At 39.5% G+C, this 23413-nt stretch overlaps 5 protein-coding genes across 8 annotated transcripts; 4 read left to right on the forward strand and 1 right to left on the reverse strand.

Moving 5' to 3' along the window:
- The first annotated feature begins 1978 nt into the window (after positions 1 to 1978).
- LOC135935631 (synaptic vesicle 2-related protein) lies at positions 1979 to 6581 on the forward strand. Its single transcript, XM_065478105.1, has 10 exons — positions 1979 to 2163; positions 3272 to 3428; positions 3637 to 3821; positions 4201 to 4397; positions 4462 to 4525; positions 4574 to 4699; positions 5169 to 5377; positions 5524 to 5799; positions 5849 to 5933; positions 6176 to 6581. Exons 2-10 carry the CDS (start codon positions 3296 to 3298, stop codon positions 6407 to 6409), a joined length of 1509 nt encoding a protein of 502 aa, XP_065334177.1. The 5' UTR covers positions 1979 to 2163; positions 3272 to 3295; the 3' UTR covers positions 6410 to 6581.
- Positions 6582 to 6681: 100 nt separating this feature from the next.
- On the forward strand, positions 6682 to 9456 carry LOC135935630 (alpha-(1,6)-fucosyltransferase-like). Of its 2 annotated transcripts, XM_065478103.1 has the most exons (11): positions 6682 to 6844; positions 6900 to 7110; positions 7166 to 7260; positions 7312 to 7486; positions 7537 to 7702; positions 7752 to 7929; positions 8330 to 8555; positions 8606 to 8755; positions 8811 to 8970; positions 9022 to 9225; positions 9278 to 9456. In XM_065478103.1, the coding sequence occupies exons 1-11, from the start codon at positions 6820 to 6822 to the stop codon at positions 9440 to 9442; spliced, it is 1755 nt and encodes a 584-aa protein (XP_065334175.1). In that variant the 5' UTR covers positions 6682 to 6819; the 3' UTR covers positions 9443 to 9456. The 2 variants fall into 2 exon arrangements, with proteins under 2 accessions (XP_065334175.1, XP_065334174.1); XM_065478102.1 differs by having other exon boundaries at positions 6733 to 7110.
- Positions 9457 to 9468: 12 nt separating this feature from the next.
- LOC135935633 (ribosomal RNA small subunit methyltransferase NEP1) lies at positions 9469 to 10738 on the reverse strand. The gene is made up of 5 exons (XM_065478107.1): positions 10485 to 10738; positions 10270 to 10422; positions 10109 to 10199; positions 9843 to 10048; positions 9469 to 9785 (listed from the first exon to the last, which is right to left on the reverse strand). Exons 1-5 carry the CDS (start codon positions 10710 to 10712, stop codon positions 9672 to 9674), a joined length of 792 nt encoding a protein of 263 aa, XP_065334179.1. The 5' UTR covers positions 10713 to 10738; the 3' UTR covers positions 9469 to 9671.
- A 227-nt stretch (positions 10739 to 10965) lies between these two features.
- Positions 10966 to 12822, forward strand: Arc42 (Activator-recruited cofactor subunit 42). The gene is made up of 8 exons (XM_065478106.1): positions 10966 to 11198; positions 11257 to 11411; positions 11470 to 11579; positions 11630 to 11781; positions 11842 to 12030; positions 12081 to 12224; positions 12284 to 12411; positions 12465 to 12822. The coding sequence occupies exons 1-8, from the start codon at positions 11153 to 11155 to the stop codon at positions 12768 to 12770; spliced, it is 1230 nt and encodes a 409-aa protein (XP_065334178.1). The 5' UTR covers positions 10966 to 11152; the 3' UTR covers positions 12771 to 12822.
- A 3537-nt stretch (positions 12823 to 16359) lies between these two features.
- Positions 16360 to 21923, forward strand: LOC135935806 (uncharacterized). Of its 3 annotated transcripts, none has more exons than XM_065478368.1 (4): positions 16360 to 16544; positions 20943 to 21065; positions 21618 to 21663; positions 21727 to 21923. In XM_065478368.1, the coding sequence occupies exons 1-4, from the start codon at positions 16414 to 16416 to the stop codon at positions 21778 to 21780; spliced, it is 354 nt and encodes a 117-aa protein (XP_065334440.1). In that variant the 5' UTR covers positions 16360 to 16413; the 3' UTR covers positions 21781 to 21923. The 3 variants fall into 3 exon arrangements, with proteins under 3 accessions (XP_065334440.1, XP_065334439.1, XP_065334438.1); XM_065478367.1 differs by having other exon boundaries at positions 16365 to 16592; positions 21731 to 21923; XM_065478366.1 differs by having other exon boundaries at positions 16366 to 16592.
- Positions 21924 to 23413: the final 1490 nt, after the last annotated feature.

Consider the following 23413-nt stretch of genomic DNA (forward strand, 5'->3'; position numbering starts at 1 on the left):
GTAATTAGTATGTAGCCCTTAATAAATTCCTAAGAATTAAATGATTAATTGATCATGCAGTGAATTTTGAAAGGTTTAAAGGATAATCACATTTTATTTTTATTAAATAAAGAAAAAGTAAATATATAGCTCTTGCGAAATAAATTGCTTGAGCCTGAAACTTTTGTTTATAATTTATAAATCCCATTTGTACTTACGATTAAATATTTTGCTACTTCTATGCACAAAATCCACGAGCACCCATGTCTGTGAAAAGCTATAAAATAACAAAAGCTAAATTCTTATTGCCGCTCATGACTAAATGTTTTTGTAATTAATTTTAAATCCCCATTCCAAGAAGGGAATAGAGAAGGTGTTTCCGTTACCGATCATGAGCTTCATTTGAAGATTGGCCGAAGTTTGTCGCATAATATCCCTGAATAAAAATTTTAATATGTTCTATAGATTTTTTTAACCCTCGTTGGGACATCTCTCAATTTAATTTCAATTTTTACCCCAGAGCAAGGAAATAGCAATTAAAAATCTGATACCGTGCACCTAAAATTTTTATTGAAAAGGAGATGTAAATTGTTGATCCTCAATTTCGCATTGTCAGTTGCCCAGATATAAAATTAAATTACATTTTTGGCCATTTCATCCACAATCTGTGCGATAGAAAATAAAGATTACATAATTTGAATCACTGCTCATGATAGCTTTGCTAATTCATTTTAACACCACCTCATTCTAAAAAGGGAAGAGGATATTAAAATACAATGCAAGGTGTGGTCTGGCGCGCGTGATGTAAGCGACAAGCCGAGGGAAAATTCTGACGAAACTTCACACAAAAGAGAGTGAACGCTAATAAATACACTCGGGATAAGATGCCCGCGCGCGAAATATGCTGCGTGTGTTGTGTGTACAGCACCTAGTGGCACTGACACAATGAGAGAATAACCAAAGCAGGCCAAACGCAAATTTGCTCGGCCTGAGGCGTCGACAGTTGTTATTCAGCAGATTCTCCAGACGATTGAGCGTGAAACGCGAATAACTGGAATGACCGACGAGAAGTAGTAGTTGTTGTTCTGCTCATGCCATCATATAATATACGCTGCGCTGGTTATTATTATTTTATGCATGCTCCGCTGCGCCGGCAGGTATTGCACTAACTGCGAGCGTAGCGCACGCCTAAGTCGACAAACAAAAGGATGCACAACGCGAGAAGGCGATAAACGTGAAGTTGGAGAGTGTATGAGTCAGAGATTTTTGTTTGTTGGAACCGGGTTTCTTCTATTCATATCCCAACGGACCGACAGCAGGCTTCAATTTTGTTAGGTGTTGGGCGAGCTTTACTGCACTCCAAGAAATTAAATTGAGAAAATGATTTTTAAGGTCGCTGAAAAATTTGTTACAAAAGGATAAAAATTCTTTCAAATAACTTGTTTATTTAGAAAAATATTTTAACGTTTTTGCTCTTAGTATTTTTAAGTACGTTGAACTTTTATGAAATTTCTGCTCCACTAATTTAACATTTTCATCAAACTTTGAACCCTCTAAAGTTCAAAGAAATTTTTAGACCTAATTTTTGCCAATGTACAATTAGGATAGGATATAATAACTTTTTTGATTGGTGTATTTTTCAAATGTTGCGAAATGCAGCGAAACAAAAAAATAGGAAAAGGAAGTTATCTTGAGAATGTCGGTGATGGCACCGTGATGACCAAACTGCAGATAAAAACAACTTTCTCGCTTTCCTCTGAAGCACCAACTGGCTTTCTGCCGGTGTCAAGGACCAGCTAGCGTTGTCCCGTAAAATCGCGTCACGTTCGCTAATCGAGTCTAATCGAATCGCGTTGACCTGAAGTGACCTGCCGAAGGTGGAAGCAGGTTGCCCAGCGAGCGAGCAGCACCGAAATCTGGAGAGGGGCGAGTGAGCAGCCAGCCGAGCGTCGGACTGCGAGCGAGCGAGAAAGACATCAGCGCGAGCGAGAAGAACGCGCATAGCGGTACTCGCGGCACACACACACACACACACACACACACTCTGCACTGCCTTTAGCCGCGCGGCCTCCGCAGTTGAATTCTCAGTTTCCAGCGATTCGTGCTTCTCTCTCGTGACGAACACTATGGACCGGCCAGCACGATAGTTTTGCTTTCGTCCATTGAATGTTACAATTTTTTTCGGTGAGTAAAAATTAATTTTTCCTTCGATTTAGCCCGTGAGGAGAAACTGCGGCCTTCATTGGGTCTTTGGGTCATTACGCTGTCGAGCTGTGAATACGAAATTAGTGCCGCGCAGGCAACTCTCTGTCACAATATCAATTAAGGGAGGCATTGGAAAACAATTTAGAAAGCTCCAGTTTGCTTGTTCTCCGGGCTGTGAAAATTGTTAACAGAGGTTTTAATCACTACGGGGAATGATGTGATACTCGAACACTTTATGCGGTCAGTTTAAATTACTGTATCGAGTCTGTAGCCAGTCAGTTCAAATTTTGCAAGGCGTTTCATAACATCTAATCTTCTCAAGTTAAAATATTTCTATTATTGGACGTTTCGAGCTCATTGCATGTCAGAGCCCCTTTCGTAAATACGCAGGAATGCATAGAGCGTGGCCAATATTTGCGCTCATTTTCGCACTTCTCCCTCGTTACTTTTTACAGTTAAATAGCACAAGTGGACCATAAAAGAGCAACCGCTTTGAAGCACAAAAATTGCGGACGCAAGTGCATTTTGTTCGTGTATTCTCTCTGGTGCGATAACTGGGCCAAAAATATATATGTGCAGCAAAAAGTCCCTGGTTATTGCACTAATTAATTTGGCTGCGCTTTCACTTTCCCTAATTATTTTATAGCGTGTTATTAAGAAAACATTCACCATAACCCAATAGTTTGTCATCATATATACACAAAAATAATAAAAATTTCACTGAATAAAACTTCAAAAGTTTTTTGATAAAACAAGGTTTTAGATTTCCTATCGTTAAAATTTATTTTAAAAACTATTTTAGCTTTGATAATTAGGATTCGCAAATCTATCTAGTCGAGATTACAATAAGAAACCTCGCATTTTGAGTTTATATGAACTGAATAAAATTTATTCTGACTAAATGCTTCACGTTATTGAAGTATATATTTTAATGTACTATCTGTGCTCTTCTTTGATTGGAAACAATCACCAGAAGCCCACCAAAAGTTTCGCATATCACGAAATTAATTTTGGCATATCACTAAATAAATTGAAATGATCTGTTTTACGGCACAAAATTTGGCATGTTGTACTGTTATCATTTTAGATGTGAGTCTCGTAATCAACCAAAATGATCTCGACTGTAACGAGAAACTTCAAAGGCAGCAAAGCCGCCGACTATGAGGATTTGGATGCCAACTACAATAGCAGAAATCCTCAAGACATCATCGAGATGCAGTCTCCTGTGCCCGTCGTGCCAGATGGTATTTCCTTCACGTATCCTCTTAAAGTAACAACCGTTGCAATTTTTAAATGAGCCAGTTTCGCTATTAATATGCAAGATAAAAGAGTTTCCCGTTATAAATTTTATTTTTTGTGTCTTATATAAACTCTATTGCACTGTGAGGAAAAGGCGCGACCAAACTTTGTTGATTGGGTGGAGAACACTATAGCATTTAAATCATATTCCAGAGTCGTACACGGTGGGTGCGGCGGTCAACGCGTTTGGCTTCGGTAAGTTCCAGGTCAAGCTGTCGCTGTTCACGGGTCTGTGCTGGATGGCCGACAGCATGGAGATGACCATCCTCAGCATCCTGTCGCCGGCCCTGCACTGCGACTGGAAAATCACGCAATACCAGCAGGCGCTCACAACCACGGTACGTAAGCTGGCGCTCGAGAATAAATATGCAACACCCTCGACACCAATGTCCCGCGGGTTGCATAACGATCCATTCATTCGCTCTCCCGATATAGAACAGTGGCAGGTTAAGTAACCGAAATAAATACAATAGCAGTTGTTATGAATGGGCAGTCTAACGCGCTTTCATTGAAAATTGTTTCCTTAGTGGAATTGTTATATAAATTTCATGAACTTCCCCATTAAATCCATCTCTAATAATACATTTATTTTCTTCTTTGATCTGATATTTGAAAATAAAAATTCTAAAGACACAAGATCAGAATGTATACTGTGGACCATTCCGAAAAAGAAATTTTCAGTCTGATACAGTAGCAAATATTTTTGGTTCCCCGCAGGTGGTCTTTTTAGGGATGATGATAAGCTCGACCTTTTGGGGCGTGCTGAGTGACAAGTACGGACGAAAGCAGGCGTTGACTCTGTGCTCCGTGCTGCTGTTTTACTTCGCTCTCATGAGCTCCTTCGCGCCTTCTTTTGGCTGGATTCTGTTCCTTAGGGGTCTCGTCGGGTTCGCCATCGGTTGCGTCCCTCAATCGTAAGTTGCCATAAATATATACGAGCATCGATAAAAAATATTTGTAATTTAATTCTTATTCCAGAGTCACTCTCTATGCTGAATTTCTACCCACCAAGCAGAGGGCGAAATGCGTTGTTCTATTAGACGTGAGTAATTTTTTCAAATTCAAGCCTTTAAGTGACTGAGATTTTCAGTGTTTCTGGGCGCTCGGCGCCTGCTTCGAAGTGCTGCTGGCGCTGTTTGTGATGCCCACTCTGGGCTGGAAGTGGCTGTTGGGCCTCTCGACGATTCCGCTGTTTGCATTCGCCTGTGCTTGCCCTGTAAGTCGATCCTTTTCCTCATGACTCCGGGTTTTCCGTGACGCGATCAATCAAATGTCTTGTTCTGGTCTCGTTGAAAGTTTAACGCGGTTCCCCAGAGATGGGAAATGTGTGCTAATCAATTATTATCTTTTGACAAGACACACTGAAGAATTAATTAGCTACTGAGCAAGAAGTACATTAAGTTGAATTAAAAATCCCTGATTAATTTAACCGCAAACACTGCAATTATTGTAATGATTATTTAAGCTAATTTACTATTTAAAATTATCTATTTATTTTTACCCTTTTCAGGCATGAATGGAAATTGATATTGGCTTGCGTTGCTCTTTTTGAATTTGAGGTCTAATTAACATTTCATGTGATTGTGTTTTAAGCCATACGTACAAATTTCCAGAAAAATTTACCCCTGGGAAATCTTTTCTTGCATCTCATTAGATAATAAGATTTTGTTAAAATATTCATGCAGTGGCTGCCCGAGAGTGCTCGGTACCACGTGGCCAGCGGACAGACAGAGCAAGCGGAGGCCACCCTGCAGAAGATCGCGCGTGACAACGGCAAACCTATGCTGGTCGGCCGCCTGGTGCTGGAGGATGGCCAGATGTCCATCAGAGGAAGGGTCAGAGATCTGCTGAGCACGGAGTATAGGAAAACGTCACTCTTGCTCTGGACAATATGGTGTGTAGTTTGAAATTGTTATTCGTTTTTAAAATGATACTTATCTTTGGCCTCAAATTCCAAGAAATCAGTTCACATACGTGAATATTTTTCCTCGGGATTATTTAAACCTATTTAAAAGCCTCTAAATATTTCATAATGATCAGGATCGCGACGGCATTTTGCTACTACGGCGTCGTGCTGATGACGACTGAGCTGTTCGAAAACAAAGCACCGTGTCCTGGTCCCGGGCCGTGCGTCTCTGAGTGCAAGCGACTCTCGTCCTCGGACTACATGGACCTGCTGTGGACCACGCTGGCCGAGTTCCCCGGAATTTTCGCCACCATTTTTGTGATAGAGCGTTTTGGGCGGAAGAAGACGATTGCAGCCCAGTTTCTAGTGTACACCGTCTCCATGGCCATTCTTCATCTCAGCATGGACAAGTAAAAATGATTTTTTCTAATTTGTGATAATTATATTAATAAATTTCAGCCGAGCATACTTGACCGGCATGCTCTTCATCTCGCGTGGAATCGTGGCTGGAATCTTCCAAGCTGCCTATGTTTATACCCCTGAGGTTTGTTGTTTTTATTATTTTAAGCGATAAATTATGAGACAAAAAATATAATTTAAATTTTATATTTTCCCTGAAGACAAAAGGCTGAAATGCACTGAATAAATGATTTCAACAAGATTTCAGAATATTAAGAGAAACACTCCCCAAAATAAGTAGCAATCATTAAATCTTGAAAAATCTTTAGTTAACTGAAAAATAATGTTAAAATTGCTAGAGTTGAACTATTAAAATTTTCATTTCAGGTTTACCCAACTCCGCTTCGGGCCGTGGGGGTGGGCACCTGCAGCGCGATGGCCCGCTTGGGGGCCATGGTGACCCCGTACGTGGCACAGGTGCTGCTGAAGACGTCCACCACTTGGGCTGTGTCCATTTACGCGGCGACAGCAGTGGTCGCGGCAATGGCCGCCCTCTGCCTCCCGTACGAAACCAAGGGCGCCGAAATGAAAGAGACAATGGTCAGAAACCAGCACAAGTGAATCGCCAGAGTGACTTGATTTCAGTGATACATTTATTTAAACACGCATCCTTACTGACTAAATATTCATGCAGCCAAAAAGCCAGTGCACATCAACTGTATAGAATTGTGAATTTTATCTTTAAAGGTTTAGCAACAATAAAGCAATTATAATCATTAGCTATTAAATAAAATCTTTGCCTTATCTAATGCTTAAAAAATAACAATAATTGCTCGCAGTATAATAAATTTTTAACTTAGAAACACAATGGAAAATTTTACGGACAGAAAAAACAGTGCGAGGGAAAAGAGGAAGTGGTTCCCGGCTGTACTCTCGCTCGCCGATAATATTTTCCGCCAGAGTCACATGTGGCACGAGTGCAAATGACACAAAACTGCTAGTTAATTCGTTTTGATGCTGCAGCTCTCGATATGCCGTCAGATTTTGGGTCCCAGAGTGCTTATTATAGTGTGTGTTACCGTTCAAACGATATTTAATTTAGTTTATCCAGGAAAAATGAAGCAGTGTGTGATTTTGACCGTGGCTTGGCTCCTCATGTTTCTCCTTTTGCTCTACGTTACGGGACCGCTTTTGAAGGTGCAGATTGAGAAGAACGAAAAATTGGAGCAAAACCTGCGCGTCATCTCTAAGCGATTGTCCCACGCATTCCGACAGTTGGAAAAACTCAGAAGACATTACGAAGAGTTAAAAAAGATGATTAAGTATATACTTTAGATCAATGCTCTGTCTTTTTGAAATTAGCTTAAACGTACGCAGAGTCGGCTTTTCGTATCAAAATAAAACCATCAGGACTTTGTTGGAGAGAGAGAAGGCAATGAACGAAGGGTCGGCCATAAAGGCTTGCAACCCTGGTAAATTTATAAATTCTTTGCCTTTTGAAAATTTAACCAAGGATAATCCAGTGCCCCCGAGGATTGAGTACGAGCAGACGAGACGAATGATCCATTCTGCAGTGCGGGACATGTGGTCGTATTTGGAAACCAGGTTTAAATCAATATTGGATACCCATGAGAGCGAGAACAAGTCTTTCCCCGAGGAGGTGAAAAGTCTGCTTGTGGGATCAGCGGGACGGATTCAGTAAAACCACGATTAGAAGCAAACTCTATTCACACAAAAAAATTCAACAGGTTTATTTTGAAGTACCTGGACAAACTGCCAAGCGTGGACGGTCACGCGAGTTGGCGCCAGTCTGAAGCCAGATATTTGAGCACGATCATCCAAAATAGAATCAAACTGCTGCAAAATCCACCGAATTGTGCGGCGGCGAAATATCTGATGTGCCAATTCAGTTCGGTAATTTTGCGACAGATTTGAGAAAGTTCCGAATTAAATTTCACGCAAGGATTGCAACCGTCTCGCTTGCCGGCTGGAAAGGGTGACTGCGTGCCTAGCTGAGGCGTACCGAATGCTCAGAACGCTCGTCATCGACGACAACGCGTGGAACACGAATTTCCTGCCGCTCAGTCAAGTGTGCAGTGATATTCAAAATAAGGAAGAATATGTTGGCGTCCCTTGGCCTGGTATGGACTATATTTCATTTCTAAAAAATATGAGGTATACAATATGGCTATATTAGACAAGGATTAGTTAATGGTTTTATACTGTATATTAGTGTTATATCGAAAAATTGGCATTTTTTATTTTAATAAACTGATTCAGTCCATTATCTTTTGATTTAAATAAATTTTACAGAGAAATTTTAAATTAATAGGAATGACAACAATATGAAATTTATGATTTAACATATTATTTACAGCTTTTTCAACAAAAACCGAGTTTAAAAATGTTCCATAGTTAACATAATGTTAAAATAAAATTTTTGTAAATAAGAGATTTATCCTAAATTCGATATTTAACTGAATTTTAAAATTTTTGAGAACTTTCCACAAATTTAAACTTATGAAAAAGTCACACGCTCAGGGTCTCCCCACGACATGAGGATCGACCTGAGCCAGGATGAAAACGTGTTCAGCTGGAAAGTTGTTCCATACGATTTTTCCCAGCATTTGAACAGACTCAGAGGTGATCCCCTTCTCTGGTGGAGAGGACAACTTTACTCGTACTTGATGCGGCCTCTGCCAACCATGAACAATCTTTACCACCGCGTCAAAGAAAGGATCAAATTTTATCGAAATCCGATAATTGGGTAAATTAGAGCGTCTGTTGAAACTTAACGTGCTAAACGCATGAAAATAGAATTTGCGTGGACGATGAAGGCCTGTTGGACGACCTGATCAGCGTCGTTGAGCACCGATACTCGCAGTTGGAAATGAAGGATATTTCGCTGCAGAGGCGAATTTTCATTTCAAGCAATAACTGGGACATACCACAAAAGATTAAAAAGATGTAGACATTCCATTAATGTTGTAATGTTGAGAAAAATCCAATGAAAATCATCTAGATATCCGCACATCGACACCATGTATGTTTCCGAGGAATTAATGATAGAGGTTGGAGCTGAAGAATTTGCAGAAGATCGGTTTGAGTTTCAGAAGGATATACTTGATGTCCACTTCTTGCAAAACACCGAGTTCATAATATCTGCAAGCCAAAGTAACAAGGTGTGAAAGAATTAAATGTGACGAGACGATAAGCAAAAAATATAATTTCAGCTTTGTCACATTGCTCTGGCACTGAAAATGAACCACACAGACGCTCAAATGGTGTCTCTAGGGAACATCAGCGCCTCCGACCACAAAAGATATTTGGACTATATGTGCATCATTAAACATGTAGCTCAAAATGAAGAGGAAATAGACCTCAACCTAGGAGATTCAGTGATAAACGTGGAAAAATTGCCAAACGGCTACTCAAAGGTAGGATTTGAATGAAAATTGAAGTCAGCGATTGATTAATTTAAAAAAATAGGGCGTCAATAAGGTCAGCCGACGGGCAGGATTGTTTCCCTCATACAAAGTTGCTGGCCTCACTAGATACAAAAAATTTTACGACTTTAAAGGGACTGTTTCAACAACCAAGATAACCACTAAAGCAGAGCAAACAACAGAGGAGGTGTATGAATATGAGGACTAAATAATTACTAAATCAAACAACATTAATTGTAGCGAAATACGCGAAATAGTGGTTTATTTTTAAGAATCATTAAATACGCGGAATTTATTGGCTTTAAAGCAAAGATCTCCATCAACTTGTATTTAAATGTTGTGGTACAGAATTTCCAGTCTAATCCGCGTATAACACATTCAAATTTAAACTCGGCGAGTCCATCACTCAACGTTAGCGTCCACTAAACACTTGTCGGTTAAATCACTCCCCAGCCCTCTTCAAAAGCCGAACACAACTTGGAGCAAGTTAATGCAGCCGATAAGGGGTAGTTACTGATTGAAATGTCCTCCTCAGTGTAACTCGTTGTTACCTGAAGCAAATTTCAGGCCGATTGAGCATATAAAAGATATATTTAAAGCGGTCCTACCTTTCCATTGGCCATTGCTCCCACGACGATGGCGATAGGTTCTTCTGAAGGAACAAACTCCCGAGGGCTCTGAACCTTCTCTGCGGAGAATGACATCAGAAGCTTTCGACAGCCTACTGGCAAGTGACTTTCTACAGGGTTCTTGATCACTTTAATAAGCTTAGGACCATTATTGGCTCGCACACTAAATCGGTGAAGAAGCTGAACTGAAATTTGAAAATAGAATCATGAATTATCATAATACTTTATCTTCGTTAAGTACATACCCATTAGTCCTGCAAACCTTTTGTAGGTCCTTGGAATTCGAGTCTGAGGGTTCAATTCAATCAAAACATTCCTCTCAGTGTGGATGTAGACCTAAAATATCAGACATAAAATCAGAAATGAAAATTATGCGGCTGCAGAAATAAAGGCTGAAGTCACTGACCTGGAGTAATCCAGCACGGTTCAATGGGCTGTCGAAAAGCATGAGTAAACACTGGTGCGTGATGTCTGGCCTGCAAGAGCCGCTCTCCCGATTCATCTTCTTCAATACGTGGGCATGGTCGTCGCTGTTCATCAGCTCGAAAACACTTCCCACCTGCGACAAAACAATGCTCGTCAATCATGAATCATAGAAAAAATTATTTCAGCTTTACAAACCTTGACAGACTCAAGCTGGGCTCTTTCAAGGATGACAATAAGACGTTTGTCCTGGTTGGTGATGTGCTTGGCCAGCCCCAGGTGTTTCGCAGGCAAATCTGTTTCATATGCGTCCTCATCCTTCGCCTTGCGTTTCTTGCCCAATTTGTTTAGGCTCAACTGCTTCGGCGGCAAACCCACCCCGTTCTGGCCACCAGAACTATTCTTAGGCTTACGCATCTTGCCCATATTGAAGATACACAAACAAAATGATCCTGATGAGTGAAAAATGCTCTGCAGAACAACGAAACACGGACCCACGTGTGGTTCAGGCGAGGCGGTGTTTGTGTCAGTGTTTTGATTTTGATCGTGGCCTTCAAGTCGAGTGGGGATAACTGCGTAGTAGGCAAAGGAGTTTCAAGTGGAACTCAAATTCCTTTTCTTTGTTTGTGGCATTCATAGCAAGTACCATAGATCCTCAATGTACACGAAAACACGCCTCCCGTGATTTGTAAATACTGAAAGAAAAGACTGATTCCCATTAACCTTTGACCATTCAAATCTCATTTTATCTAATTATCAAAGAATAGAGAGCTTCATTTGTGATTTTTTGCTGTAGAAATTTTATTCTCTAGCCAGCAAATTTTTTAGGCTCTCCGAATCTGATTTATCCGCTAGGTAAAACAATCATGTCACTAATTGCTATCAGAAATTTGTGTCTGCGACAGAGTTCAGGTGACACTGCACATTGTAGACTGCTGTCAAGTTAATATTAATAAATAATTTTATTTAGCATGTTTCTCTCCATCGAGGAAAATGTCTTCTGCTCTCACTTCGTTACCATCGACGCATCAGATGTTGCAGAAAACCTGCAGGGACTTTGCAGAAGGCGAACTGAAGCCGATAGCTGCCAAACTGGACCGAGAACACCTGTTTCCGAAAGAACAGGTTTTACATTTCGACTTCGAAATAAATACTTTGTTAATCAAACTATTGGTTTAACTAGGTCGACAAGATGGGGAAGTTGGGTCTGATGGCGATCGATGTGCCTGAGGAGCTGGGCGGCTCTGGCCTCGACTATTTGGCCTACTCAGTGGCAATGGAGGAAATTTCGCGGTAAATCACTTTTTGGTTTACTCAGCGACAGTTAGAACATGTTTGCTTAGAGGGTGTGCCTCTGCTGGGGTCATAATGAGCGTCAACAACTCTCTGTACTTGGGACCAATAAACAAATTCGGAAATGCCAAGCAAAAGGAGCAGTTTGTCACGCCTTTCACTGATGGCAGCAGAGTTGGTTGCTTCGCGCTCAGTGAGCCAGGTGAATTTAAATTATAAAATTATTTTCGTATTTTGGAGATAACACCATTGAATTTTGAAGGCAACGGAAGTGATGCTGGGGCTGCCTCCACGACTGCCAAAGACAAGGGCGGACAGTGGGTGCTGAATGGAACAAAGTCTTGGATTACAAACGGATACGAGTCTGAGGCGACTGTGGTATTCGCCACCACAGACAAGGCCAAGAAACACAAGGGAATCAGTGCTTTCTTGGTTCCGAAGCCAATTGAAGGTGAAAATATACTGTTACGTAACAAATTTATTTACAAATATTGGTGCTAGGCCTTGCTCTTGGCAAAAAGGAAGACAAATTGGGCATCAGGGCCTCTTCGACCTGCAATCTGGTCTTCGAAGACTGCCAGATTCCTAAGGAGAACATTTTGGGAGAGCCTGGAATGGGATTCAAGATTGCCATGATGACTTTAGGTAGGATAAAAATATGCCAACGACTTCCTCCTTCTTATCTTCGTAACCTTCCATTCCAGATGCTGGAAGGATCGGCATTGCTTCCCAGGCCCTTGGCATCGCTCAGGCTTCTCTCGACTGCGCAGTTGATTACGCCTCCAAGAGAATCGCTTTTGGTGCTCCCATTACAAAACTTCAGAGCATTCAGGTAGGATATTTAGTTCCTCGTTGATATTTAAATCCAAAGTTGAATATTTGCAGAACAAATTGGCTGAAATGGCTCTGCGAATTGAGTCGGCCAGACTCCTGACCTGGCGAGCGGCAGCCCTAAAGGACGAGGGCAAGAACTACACCAAGGCGGCCGCCATGGCCAAATTGGCGGCGTCTGAGGCTGCGACTTATGCGTCCCACCAGTGCATCCAAGTTTTGGGCGGCATGGGTTACGTGTCTGACATGCCTGCTGAGAGACACTACAGGGACGCCAGGATTACTGAAATCTATGAGGGCACCTCTGAGATACAGAGACTTGTCATTGCTGGCAATCTGCTCAAGGAGTATGGATTGTAATTCTGTAAATGTCTAATGAAATAAATTTTTTGTGCTTTGTTTGATTTTCCAACCTGATTTTTCATTTAATTGCATAAGCAGAACAACACCTGATGGTTAATTGAGAAAATAAAGCCGTCAAATTAAGCTTTACAAATATAATAAACAAAACAAAATACACGCAGGCAATTTTTATGAAATTCAAATTAACGAATGGATCAGCTATTCGTGAATTTGATCAGGATACATAGTTATTAGTGAAATTTTGAGAGAAAAGAATTCAACTGTCAATCAGCAAGCACAAGAGTCAGACGTTATTAACAATTGCTAATTCAGAATTCTCTGCAGCTAATACAAGCGACATGAATTTTGTTTTGGATGTAATATATAATATACTGCAGATGAGCCTGTGGAGCCAAAATAACCGCTGTATAGTACGAGAACATATAATTTATTTTTTCCTCTGAAAATTTCAAAAAATAACTCCGTTCTTAGTAAATTCGCGCAGATTGTGAGCTATTCGATGATTTTAAATTTCCCTTAAAAACATATCTTAAGTGATTGCAAATATGTATATGATACACCAGTTTCAACATAGAATTACGAAAGCAGGCTTGAGGAACACAGTGTTTAATTTGAAACTTCCATCCCCACGACAAAAAACACGTGCCAAACTCGTAAATTCTTCTTGTAGGGACAGTAGGCCAGTAATGTTTTTATTCAAGATTCAAGCATGATAGTTGGTGACTGTTTAAAAATATCTACGCACTTAATATGTGTGGTTGCAAAGACAAACCCTATGCAGCTAATAAAATAGATCGCACAATAATGACAGATTTAACCCCCACCTGCAGAGACGCAGCTCAGTCGTTGGCACAAGAAAGCAACTTGTGTTATTAACTTCCTAGCTGTAAGAGGAAATCATTGGAACACAGATCAAAAAGGACTGTTTTAATTTTGTCTCTTGTCTAAATATAATATATATGACAAGTGAAAATGTGTTTGATGTGCACTTGTGTTGTTTTCTTATAGAATTTTTACACTTCTCTAAATCGATTTGATTCTTTTCCTCGAAACCGTTAAGAATGATGCTTAAATGATGAGTAAAATCTAATTTAATTAAAATTGAGGTAAAATAATTTTATAAGGAAAATAATGGGAATGAACTAGGTTAAATGAAAATATTTGGAAATGAGGGGTATTTATAGATAACAACCAAAATGAAATTTTCATTGAAACTTTAATAATAAAAAGGCATGTTTCCATATATTATAAAATATAATAAACATATTTAAGGATGCGCTTTGTTTTAAAATTATATATTCTGATCTAAAAATTGCTCATCAGTGCAACATAATTATGCCATAAATAACAGTATTCAAATTTGTTTTTATTATTGGGGAGTGTGACTAGAATAAAAAAATAATATTTTATATCTGTACTGATCCTCTCCAATAAAAAACTTTCCAGAGCACGCGAATAGCACCCTTGCTGTGTATGATTATCATGCTCAGCGCCGCAACTACAATAATGCGCGGTGATGAAACAGGAAATGCGCATGTAGGCCATAAAAGTGCAAGAATAAAACTAACTGGATTTTAAAAATGTCACCGCCCTGGCAAATATTTAAAAATTCAAACACAAAATTCACGCTTCTGAAAGCCACTGAAGGAATTTGAAAGACGCTGCAAGCGTTGTATGGAGATGATTCAGTCAAAAATGTTGCTCCCTTTAGAAAACCTTTTAATTTAATCTTAAAAAGTTTCACAGCAAGTTTTCCTTTGTCAAATGCATGTACACTATTTACTGAACAGCATATTTTTAATTTTGGCATCTAAAAACTGTTTAAAATTTAAATTTACAATACAAATCAGAAATGAAATATTGATTTAATCATTCCACATCATACCTACTTTACTTATGAAGCGCACAATGTTGAAAAGTTGATTCAATGGTCACATTCTTTCCATAAATATAATTAAAAAACATAAATTTACATGTTACAGTTATCTTGAAAAGCACTAAACCACTCCGTCTCGCCTATAGAACTTTCTTCACTGACCAGTGATTTTTAACTTTCTGGGTCTCTTACTTGAAATCAATGTATTTATGAATTGTAAGCTCGCGTATTTTGGGGAACATTATTATTTACAAAGAGTGGTAGAACTATTCCAGTATTATATGGCACGCGAAATTTTGGGGGGCTCACTATATTCGTCGCCAAAGAGTGTCACGACATCCAGTGATTCAAAACATTAGTGTTTATATCTGTTAATTTATCGAAGCTTATTTTTTTTCCTTTTGAGCTGAATGAAACAATGCCAAGCATACATATAGTTTATACATTTTTTTAATGTCAAATGCAGAATTCATTCAGTTGTTCTTGTTAGATGCAATTTCAAACAAACAGTCTTGTTATGCCATTGATGGATGTGTGTTCACTCATTGTCAATTGAACAATGTAATCACTAGCCGCTCGGTTTTGTACAAATGAGAATAGATCTAAACAACTATGGAATTATATAGAGACTGAAAAATTTGTACTGCGCATCAGTTGTACCGAATTTTCGAGATTTTTCGATAGGTGTTAATTAATGTAATATCTATCTTATTTTAAAAGCAATGTGTTGCTCTTGGTATTCCAGTATATTTTGGTTATGAGTTAACCAAAACCAGCCCGTTCGCTCGCATTGTTAAGGCATTCTCAGGAGTGTCAAAGCAATGGGAGGTATGCTCAACGGGCTGGGACTCGCTAGTTGCTGGTTTGGACCTTTCCATCATGCGTGATTTGGCTTCACGGGACGAATGTCTAGCGTTTCAATGCAGTTCTCGGCGCGGAGGCAAGTGGCCCTTGAGTGGGCTGGGTCCCTGTGCGGCCTGGTGCGCCCATGTTATCCGTTCGCGGTGTTACTGGGACCCTGGTTTCAGCATTCGTGCTAGTGCAGTGCGCGTCCTTACCGGTCCGAGAGAACAGGGATAAAAAGAGCAAAAAAAAAGAAGTGTCATTAAAACCTTTCGTACGTTAAGAAATTGGGAAACTATGTTAACATAATAATATTATCAAAGCATTCTATAGCTCTGCTTTTAACAAAGATTTTAAATTTAAAACAATTTTTAATTTATAAAGTTGAATTTCCTAAAATTATTTGCAAATCTTTCCTTGATTTAAATGCATGAAATGTGCAGATTAGAGCAAAGTAAAAGGCACAATTACGGCAAAAAGTTTTGTTGCTTCTGGTAATATTTAAAAAATTGCACACTTTTTATCTATTATAAAAGTTACCGGTATAAATAAAGAGAAAAACTGTTATCTGCAAACTTGCACCCAGATAATTTCAATTATATTATACATAGCAATACCCTGCAGAGTTAACTTCAATTTTCATGACGCCCAGAGTTTTAATCAAAAAATGCAAATCGCAGCCTCTATTAATCTATTATGGATGGCGAAGTGACTTTTGTTGTTGCTCGAATTCGGTCAGCTATCCTCATTCGGGGATGAGGCTCATCCGCCCCCGCGTGACTGTGCGCGCCGGGGGCAGCCGTGCACTCGTCGGGCGTTCGACACACTGCGGCGGGTTGCGCAGTGCAGGAGCGACAGCACGCGTCGGGCTCGCGGTATTTAAGGCAGCGGTAGCCGGCCCGCAGCCACAAGTGCGCACTGATGTCTCCGCGTGGCCAACTCGCCCTGTGCGTGCCGTTGGCGGTGCTGTGGCTGGTGCTGGCGCAGGCTGGACACTCGGCCCGCGCCCAGCAGGACCCCATGCAGACGTCCACCATGGGCGGCGCCTCGAGGTACTTACGCGATCTCGACAAATACTACACTCAAGTCGCCAGGCCCAGGTAGCACTTGGGATATATTCTCTTATGTTTTTTTTTTGTTCTTTCTGGTTGCATTTCATTAATTGCGCCTAAAATTGTTTTTTCTTAGCCCAAAAATATTATGCTCGCATTAAATAATCTATTTTTTCTTTTATACATTTTTTAAATGAAAGGGTTCTAATCTGCGTAGAATTGACTAAGGACAGCATGCATAAATGTGATTTGAAATTCCTTCCGAGTTTCGCTCATTGCCAGTCATCCTCAGTCCATTCCTCACAGACAAGTAGAGCCAATATTTAATTTCTAGTTTGATATGTTTTACTTAAGAAACAAAATCTATTGTTTTTCCTAAATAATGTAGATAAATGTATCAGCTCCATGCACTTTTAAGTGAAAAGAAAATTTTAACATACTTTCCTCAATAAATCAAATCCAAAAATCATACAATAAAATATTTTATTTATAAATATATTTTAAAATGACTACTCTCGTAGGCAAAAAATCAGGAATGGATAAAAATGAATTTATTGGAGTATACCTACACTTAAATCTATTTGTAAATTAAATCAACTCATATGGTTTTAATTCCTTTTTTATTTGCGTTTAAATCGTTTATCATTTTTAAACTAGACGTATTTTCATCGACACCAATTTTTATCTATTGGACCTGAACATAATCAATTAAAACACTATTTATTTGCTTTATGATAGTTCTGTAATTTTTATTTAGTTTTGAAAATCGGTGTTTATTTAAGCCTCTTTGCTTAACTACAAAATTCAGCATCAAATATTGCGTCTATCCAGTTACAAAGAGCGACTAGTCGAGTTTATGCTAGAATTGTTCGAAGAATCCTAGTAGTGAAGGAATCTTACACTTCATAGTTCAAATGGATCTGATTTCTCAAACGATTAGTTTCGATGGCACGAAAATCGAATAGGTGTCTAATTTCAAACCGTATTGTTAAAAGAAAGTTTTGCACTGTAGACTGGTGGAATGTGCTGTGAAATGCGATATTAAATCATAACTCTTCCTTTTTTGACAGAACTTCCCACGCGTTTACTGAATAATGCATAAGCCCCGGCGGAGGATAGAGCAAATGGCTTGGCACGTTGGTTTCTTTTGTCTAACGAGTTTAATTTTTACCACGTCGCACGTCATTCCTCATGATAAGTGTGCAGCATGACTCAATTAGCGTGGAGTGGTGCTTCGCGCGTCACGTTATACTTTCCGACGAAAGGCTTTTCAATCTACTGCGCCTTGGTGTGGACCTCAGGCAGCGTAGGCCAGCTAAACGCTTCACTCGGGTTCATAAATTATGCAGCCGGCTGAACAGACAATCCCCGCGGGTTGCATACTCCGGTAGCTAACGAAAAATAATAAAACGCGCGGTGTTCGTGTGTTATTCTTCTCCAACTTCGGCATCTACTTTTAAATTAAAATAAACAGAGAGAAAGAAACTTGGTTCTGGGTGCAGATCCTAAACCTACTCAAATTGAGCTTTTGGCATTCAGCTCGCATTTTCCGGCACTCGCACAATAATGAGCATAGGCCGCCGCGAGCGACAAGTTGTCTAATGTGACAGCGCAAGATGTGTGGCCGCTAATTTATTCTCATTTGCCGAAGAGCGCACCCTTCACCTCTCCGATAATTGGCTATTTGCGCAAAAAAGCGGTTGTCATCAATCAATATGGCCGCGCTGCATGGTCCGCTGCGTTCGGCGAGTGTGTATGTGCGGGTCTAGTGGTGACAAAAGCGTTCGCAGCCCCTGGTTGGAATCCATCAAGCGCAAATACAAGCGCTGGGTGATCAGCCAACCGCTCAGTAACAAGCACAAGTTGGACTCTTGCGGGACAGGTAAACGTGGATTTAACTTCCAGGAAAATGTTCGACATTTTTTTAAACAAAAGATTGCGAAATAAATAAGAAAAAAATGACACTAACTTGTTTTTTGTGAGATAAAAATAAATGGGACGTTGCCCTGCTGGAACATAAAACTAAATTCACAAAATCCTAAAATATTTGACAAGAGGCAATAATTTGAAAATTGCTATGGGGAAAAACAGAAAGTACGTTACGATCCACTTTTCATGTCAATATCATTCGTCGATGGTATTAACAAAAAGCAAATGTTTCCCACGGTTCAATGTTTTGCTCCATGCAGTTATCACGGAAATGTAATTTATCATTATTTGTTTGTTTAGCAACAGGGAGATCGACGAAGTGAATGATAAACAGGATCATTAAATAACTCTTCAGTGGGCAGGCTTTAATTTCTTTGGTAACGAGTTGATCAATTCACTTCTGAAAACAAGACGTGCATCTTGTGAGCTTCAATTCAAAAAAATATATAAACTAGAAGGCCTTTTTAAGTTTTTCCCAGCTTCAAAATTAAAATCCTTTTCATTGTTATGCAGGACATTTGCTTTGGCACGGTGACAATTAACATAACCTGCAAAAAGTGACGTTTGATCTGAAAAAGCGGCGGTCAAACAGACCGAGGGAAGAGCTGTGTTAGATAAACATGCCAAGCGTTTGTGCTTTTATCTCGAACTGAAATTCACCAACGCAAAAGCAGTCAGGCAGTTTTTCCTTGTCCCCGAATTCTATGACAGACAAGATAATTTTTTTTCGTTTTGGCGTTTTCAAGATGCGCAATTATGTCCCCAAACAGAGCGATTAAAATTCACTGACGTCATCGGGGTTGGGTGCGGTGGCGGCGACCGGCTGGCCACAAATTCGAACAAATTACTCGGCATAGAGCAGAGTGAGGTGGCTCGACTTAATGAGGTACGTGTCGTCCGCATTTTTATGCAATCTGAATACAAACGAAGCGGACCACAAGCTCTTCTTGCACATTTACTCCTCCTCCCCTCTCAGAGAGGGTAACTGAACGAGGGGTGGTGCTGGAATGGGGCCACGCGATCAGCCCGTCACGTCCACATTTACCATTGTCCCGTGCCCCAGGAGTATACGCATCCGCACCAGTCGGGTGTCAATATATATTTATTGAGAAATTAACAGTACCGCGCCATACGTGTAACGTGATGGATTGTGTTACATCAGGCAAGGGGAATTGACGCAGTGAATGTGATTATCAACCAGGAAATTAGAGACTTGTGGTCAACAGTGCACATTTGAAAATTCACAGACCAGAGAGGATTGAAACTGGATGCCAATTAACATGTTTTTGCTTGTTAAGTCCATTGCTTCTGAAGTGGATCTAATTTCAAAATATCGTGATAGCAACTGGTAAAATCTTTTGATAGTACAAAAATACATTTAACGTAATAAGTCAAGAATGTGATGCAAAATTTCTGGCCAAAAAACTAAAAATAAAAACAGTCGAAAAATTAACAAAATACAAAGAGTGTTTTTATGTTTTGTTGAAAGCATCCTAACAAATTTTTATTCATGAACGGAACAATGGAAAGCGTTGAATTCATCAACTTCATTAATTTATCAATCATTGTCCTCCAGTCTGTTATATTTTAATGCCTATAAAACTGGTGCTTTGAGAGCTGAGAGCAAGCAGTGGAAATGTCAAAGAATTGTGCTGTTAAATTTTCAACCAGACAATGGAAAGATATACAAATTAGAGACGCTAAACGTGACGACGCAAAAAAACACCAAAAGACTAATTTAAAGTACAAATTGAGCAAGAATCTCAAGCATTCGGGACTTCAAATTTCACCATCAGAAGCACGAATTTTTCATTGAATGTATGCATAATTGAGTGTTACATATATCCAACTTAAATCCTAATGTTAATTTTTTTTAAACATTTCTTTATATCATCAAAGCTATTGCAGTCGCACTTAAATGTTATATTTTCTTCCGTTGACTACAGATACTTCTAAGAGGATATTGAGTTTTTCATTGACTTCCTCCTGCAAACGTTGGCATTTCTCTTCGTCAGATCATTTAGAACGGAAACTCTTAACGCTGCAAACAAGGTTGCTATTATTGTGAAAATCAAAACCCTTTTCTCGCTATAAGTGCCGTCTGAGGAAATGCAACTAACTGCAGGAAGGAAGCTAACAAAGAGAAAAGAAACGCTCATTGCGCAACCAGCTTTTCTTTGGGAAGTTCAAACTGCTGTGTTTGCTTGTTTGGCGTAGAGAATGTCATTGAAAAGCCGCCGAGCAAACATGATTATGCATATTTTCGTTCGCCTTTTTGCGATGACGTAATGGTGCAATTTCGAATGTGCGGCGCATTTGGTGCAAGCTTTCTTTGATTACAAAGCCACGAGCTAATTTGATTTCGAATCCACTAATTTCTTGTCAGTGGTAATGGGCCAATTAGAACGAAAATTGCTTTTCACGCTGCTGCTGAAGGAAATTCCTTTATGGGTGTCTTTTTGTTCACAGTACGCGGAGCGACCCGCTGACCTATGAGGACGACGACGTTGAATACATCAAGGCATCGCAGGCGCTGCGAATGATGAAGTTAAACGAATTGAACAGATTCTACAAGGCACGATCTAGGCCACGGTGAGCGAAATACTAATACTAAAAATACTTTCATCTTTAAGCTAAATTGCTTGCGAAATTAAGCCTTCCATGGTCTTGTAATGCCATTTTCGTCTGTACAATCAATGAATGGACAATTTTTTTGTAATTTTTTTATTAGGCAGATTTGGCTGCTAATTTTTTTCATATAAATTCTATTAATAATTTGAACCTGACGAATACTTAAAAAATATTAAAATATGTCATAGCTGGTTCGGAGAATTGTCTGCATTGTATAACTGTCAAAGCAAATGTGCTACATTTTTTTTATAAAATTGCTAGTTCAATATTCCTAAATAAAGTAGGTATTTTTTTTTAATAAAATCAACTAGTTTTTCACTAAAATTGTAAGTATGCAAATTAAGTTTATTAGACCCATTTCGACTTTGCTCTCCAGAGCAAGGCTTTGTCAAGTTGTTTGCCAGAAATGGTGCCCTTTCTCACTGCTCTTTACTCCGATAATATTTATTTATATATAAAGTGAGAATGAACATTTAAAATGAAACTTAATTTCAACATGATAATTTTTCGCAGATTCGGAAAACGGACGGAATTTCACTTTAATTCACAGGAGCGTGATGTAAGTAACATTCAGCCAAAAACACACCGCTAATATTTATTGATACTCGACGATTTGTTTCAGATAGCTGGTGTTCGGAGAAATGGAGGTGTGAGTGTGGCATACGAAAATAGATGACTCTCGTCTTAGATTGTAGTTTGCAAAAACACACAATAACTTCTTATCGTTTAAATTATTTCTTAAATTAACCACGTCACCCACCTGTTTGAACCTCATTTTGCTTCAACTTTCAATCACAATAAAGTCAACTTGTCTGTTAAGCCTCGGCATATTATTTCTTGAAAGACACAATATTAAAAAAAAATCTTCGCCGATTCCGCGAAACGGAGCAAATCTGGCGGCTTTGCCGGCTGGTATTAAGGAAATTGAGCGGTGGCAGCTCATCATCTTGCTACTTGAGCATGTGACCAACAGGTATAAAACGGGTCCATTTACGTGAAAGCCAATAAACCTTCAGTCCTGTCCACTAGATAGCCATCCAGCCGGCTGGCTCACTCACTCGATCGCTTGTGTACACACGCCTATACGCCGTAGAGAAAATTGAAAGGAAAATGGCCTCAAAGGCGGGCGAGCGGCTTTCTGCAGCCGTAATTCAATATCTCTGTCGCTGTGTGTACAATGTACAACACACGCGCGCACGAACGTCACATTTTTTAATAACATTGCTTCCGCGATGACTTTTCCTGTCTGCATCTCGGTTTCAAACGTCTTTCAAAGGCCTTTGCTAGTTTGTTTGTTTACAAATAGGCTTCATTTTTGCAGGTGAAAAGTGCGAGCCACCGAATATGTGAAAAGGGAATTAATTTTTTATATCCTTTGGTATCCTTTCGTCAAAAGGAGGTAAAAATATTTTCTTATTGTTAGTACTACCATGTTTTAACGAAGCCTCCACTCTTTCGAAGAAGATATCCTGATTCTAAGAATCGCAAACATTTTAATGATGCAAGTACTGCGGGATTTGATGGCTGTAGCGAGTGAGTTGATTTTACAGCATCATTTTTTCATTATTTTAAGGAGCTTATTATTTTAATTTTGTCGCAACTCAAAGTAAAAAGGAGGTTACTCTGTTTCTTACAAAAACTTTATTACAAAAGAAGCAAACCCAAGTTGTTGCACGAGTGAGGTTGGCTCTGTGTGCAATTTTCCACTATGTTTTCAAGATGAAAGCTAAACTAGCTTTTCGACCAATTTATTAACAGAAAAAATTTAACACACAGCTAAACAAGGAAAGTTTCTCAAAATCAGCCAGACCATTCTAATTATATTGAAAAAAGCTTATCGTTTCTGTGTTCTTCCCTCTTCCCTTCATGTTTGCGTATTTTCCTAGTTGCGTTCAATTTCTTTGTAAAGAAAAACATGGCAAACAGAATTAACCCATTCTTAAGTGTCTTGGAAAACTTCCGCTTACAACAAACAATGCATGTACAATATATATGAACGTTAATTATATAGTGTGTATATCGCGTGCCGTGTAATTTGTATTAACAAAATCCAATTTAATGCAAGCCGTGCTAATACCGGCTTGTCCGTGAATATCGTTGCATCATAGCGGCCCAGAGCTGACTAGAAAAACCTTGCTTAGACAGGAGAACTTGTCGGGGTGACGGGTTGTGTGTATGTGTATGCATTATTGCCGCCTTCACCTCCCTTGAGCACCGTCAATGGCATCAAATTTACGTAAGCGAGTGCGCAGCAGCGCCGACCGGCGGGCTAATGTGTGCGAGCAGTGGTCAACACTACACTTTTTGCA

The sequence above is a fragment of the Cloeon dipterum genome, chromosome 2 (assembly GCF_949628265.1).
Source record: "Cloeon dipterum chromosome 2, ieCloDipt1.1, whole genome shotgun sequence".
Classification (NCBI taxonomy): Eukaryota; Metazoa; Arthropoda; class Insecta; order Ephemeroptera; family Baetidae; genus Cloeon; species Cloeon dipterum.

Excerpts from the sequence above, each read along its gene's own strand:
- LOC135935631 (XM_065478105.1), top strand. The coding sequence starts at position 3,296 with ATGATCTCGACTGTAACGAGAAACTTCAAAGGCAGCAAAGCCGCCGAC. Across the intron at positions 5,378-5,523 it reads CTCTTGCTCTGGACAATATG|GATCGCGACGGCATTTTGCT; the intron begins GTGTGTAGTTTG and ends CATAATGATCAG. Across the intron at positions 5,934-6,175 it reads CCTATGTTTATACCCCTGAG|GTTTACCCAACTCCGCTTCG; the intron begins GTTTGTTGTTTT and ends TTTTCATTTCAG.
- LOC135935630 (XM_065478102.1), top strand. The coding sequence starts at position 6,803 with ATGCTGCAGCTCTCGATATGCCGTCAGATTTTGGGTCCCAGAGTGCTT. Across the intron at positions 7,111-7,165 it reads GAGTTAAAAAAGATGATTAA|AGTCGGCTTTTCGTATCAAA; the intron begins GTATATACTTTA and ends AAACGTACGCAG. Across the intron at positions 7,930-8,329 it reads TGTTGGCGTCCCTTGGCCTG|GGTCTCCCCACGACATGAGG; the intron begins GTATGGACTATA and ends TCACACGCTCAG.
- LOC135935633 (XM_065478107.1), bottom strand. The coding sequence starts at position 10,712 with ATGGGCAAGATGCGTAAGCCTAAGAATAGTTCTGGTGGCCAGAACGGG. Across the intron at positions 10,200-10,269 it reads ACCGTGCTGGATTACTCCAG|GTCTACATCCACACTGAGAG; the intron begins GTCAGTGACTTC and ends CTGATATTTTAG. Across the intron at positions 9,786-9,842 it reads GAGCAATGGCCAATGGAAAG|GTAACAACGAGTTACACTGA; the intron begins GTAGGACCGCTT and ends AATTTGCTTCAG.
- Arc42 (XM_065478106.1), top strand. The coding sequence starts at position 11,153 with ATGTCACTAATTGCTATCAGAAATTTGTGTCTGCGACAGAGTTCAG. Across the intron at positions 11,580-11,629 it reads GCAATGGAGGAAATTTCGCG|AGGGTGTGCCTCTGCTGGGG; the intron begins GTAAATCACTTT and ends ATGTTTGCTTAG. Across the intron at positions 12,031-12,080 it reads GGTTCCGAAGCCAATTGAAG|GCCTTGCTCTTGGCAAAAAG; the intron begins GTGAAAATATAC and ends TATTGGTGCTAG.
- LOC135935806 (XM_065478366.1), top strand. The coding sequence starts at position 16,414 with ATGTCTCCGCGTGGCCAACTCGCCCTGTGCGTGCCGTTGGCGGTGCTG. Across the intron at positions 16,593-20,942 it reads ACTCAAGTCGCCAGGCCCAG|TACGCGGAGCGACCCGCTGA; the intron begins GTAGCACTTGGG and ends TTTTGTTCACAG. Across the intron at positions 21,664-21,726 it reads TTAATTCACAGGAGCGTGAT|ATAGCTGGTGTTCGGAGAAA; the intron begins GTAAGTAACATT and ends GATTTGTTTCAG.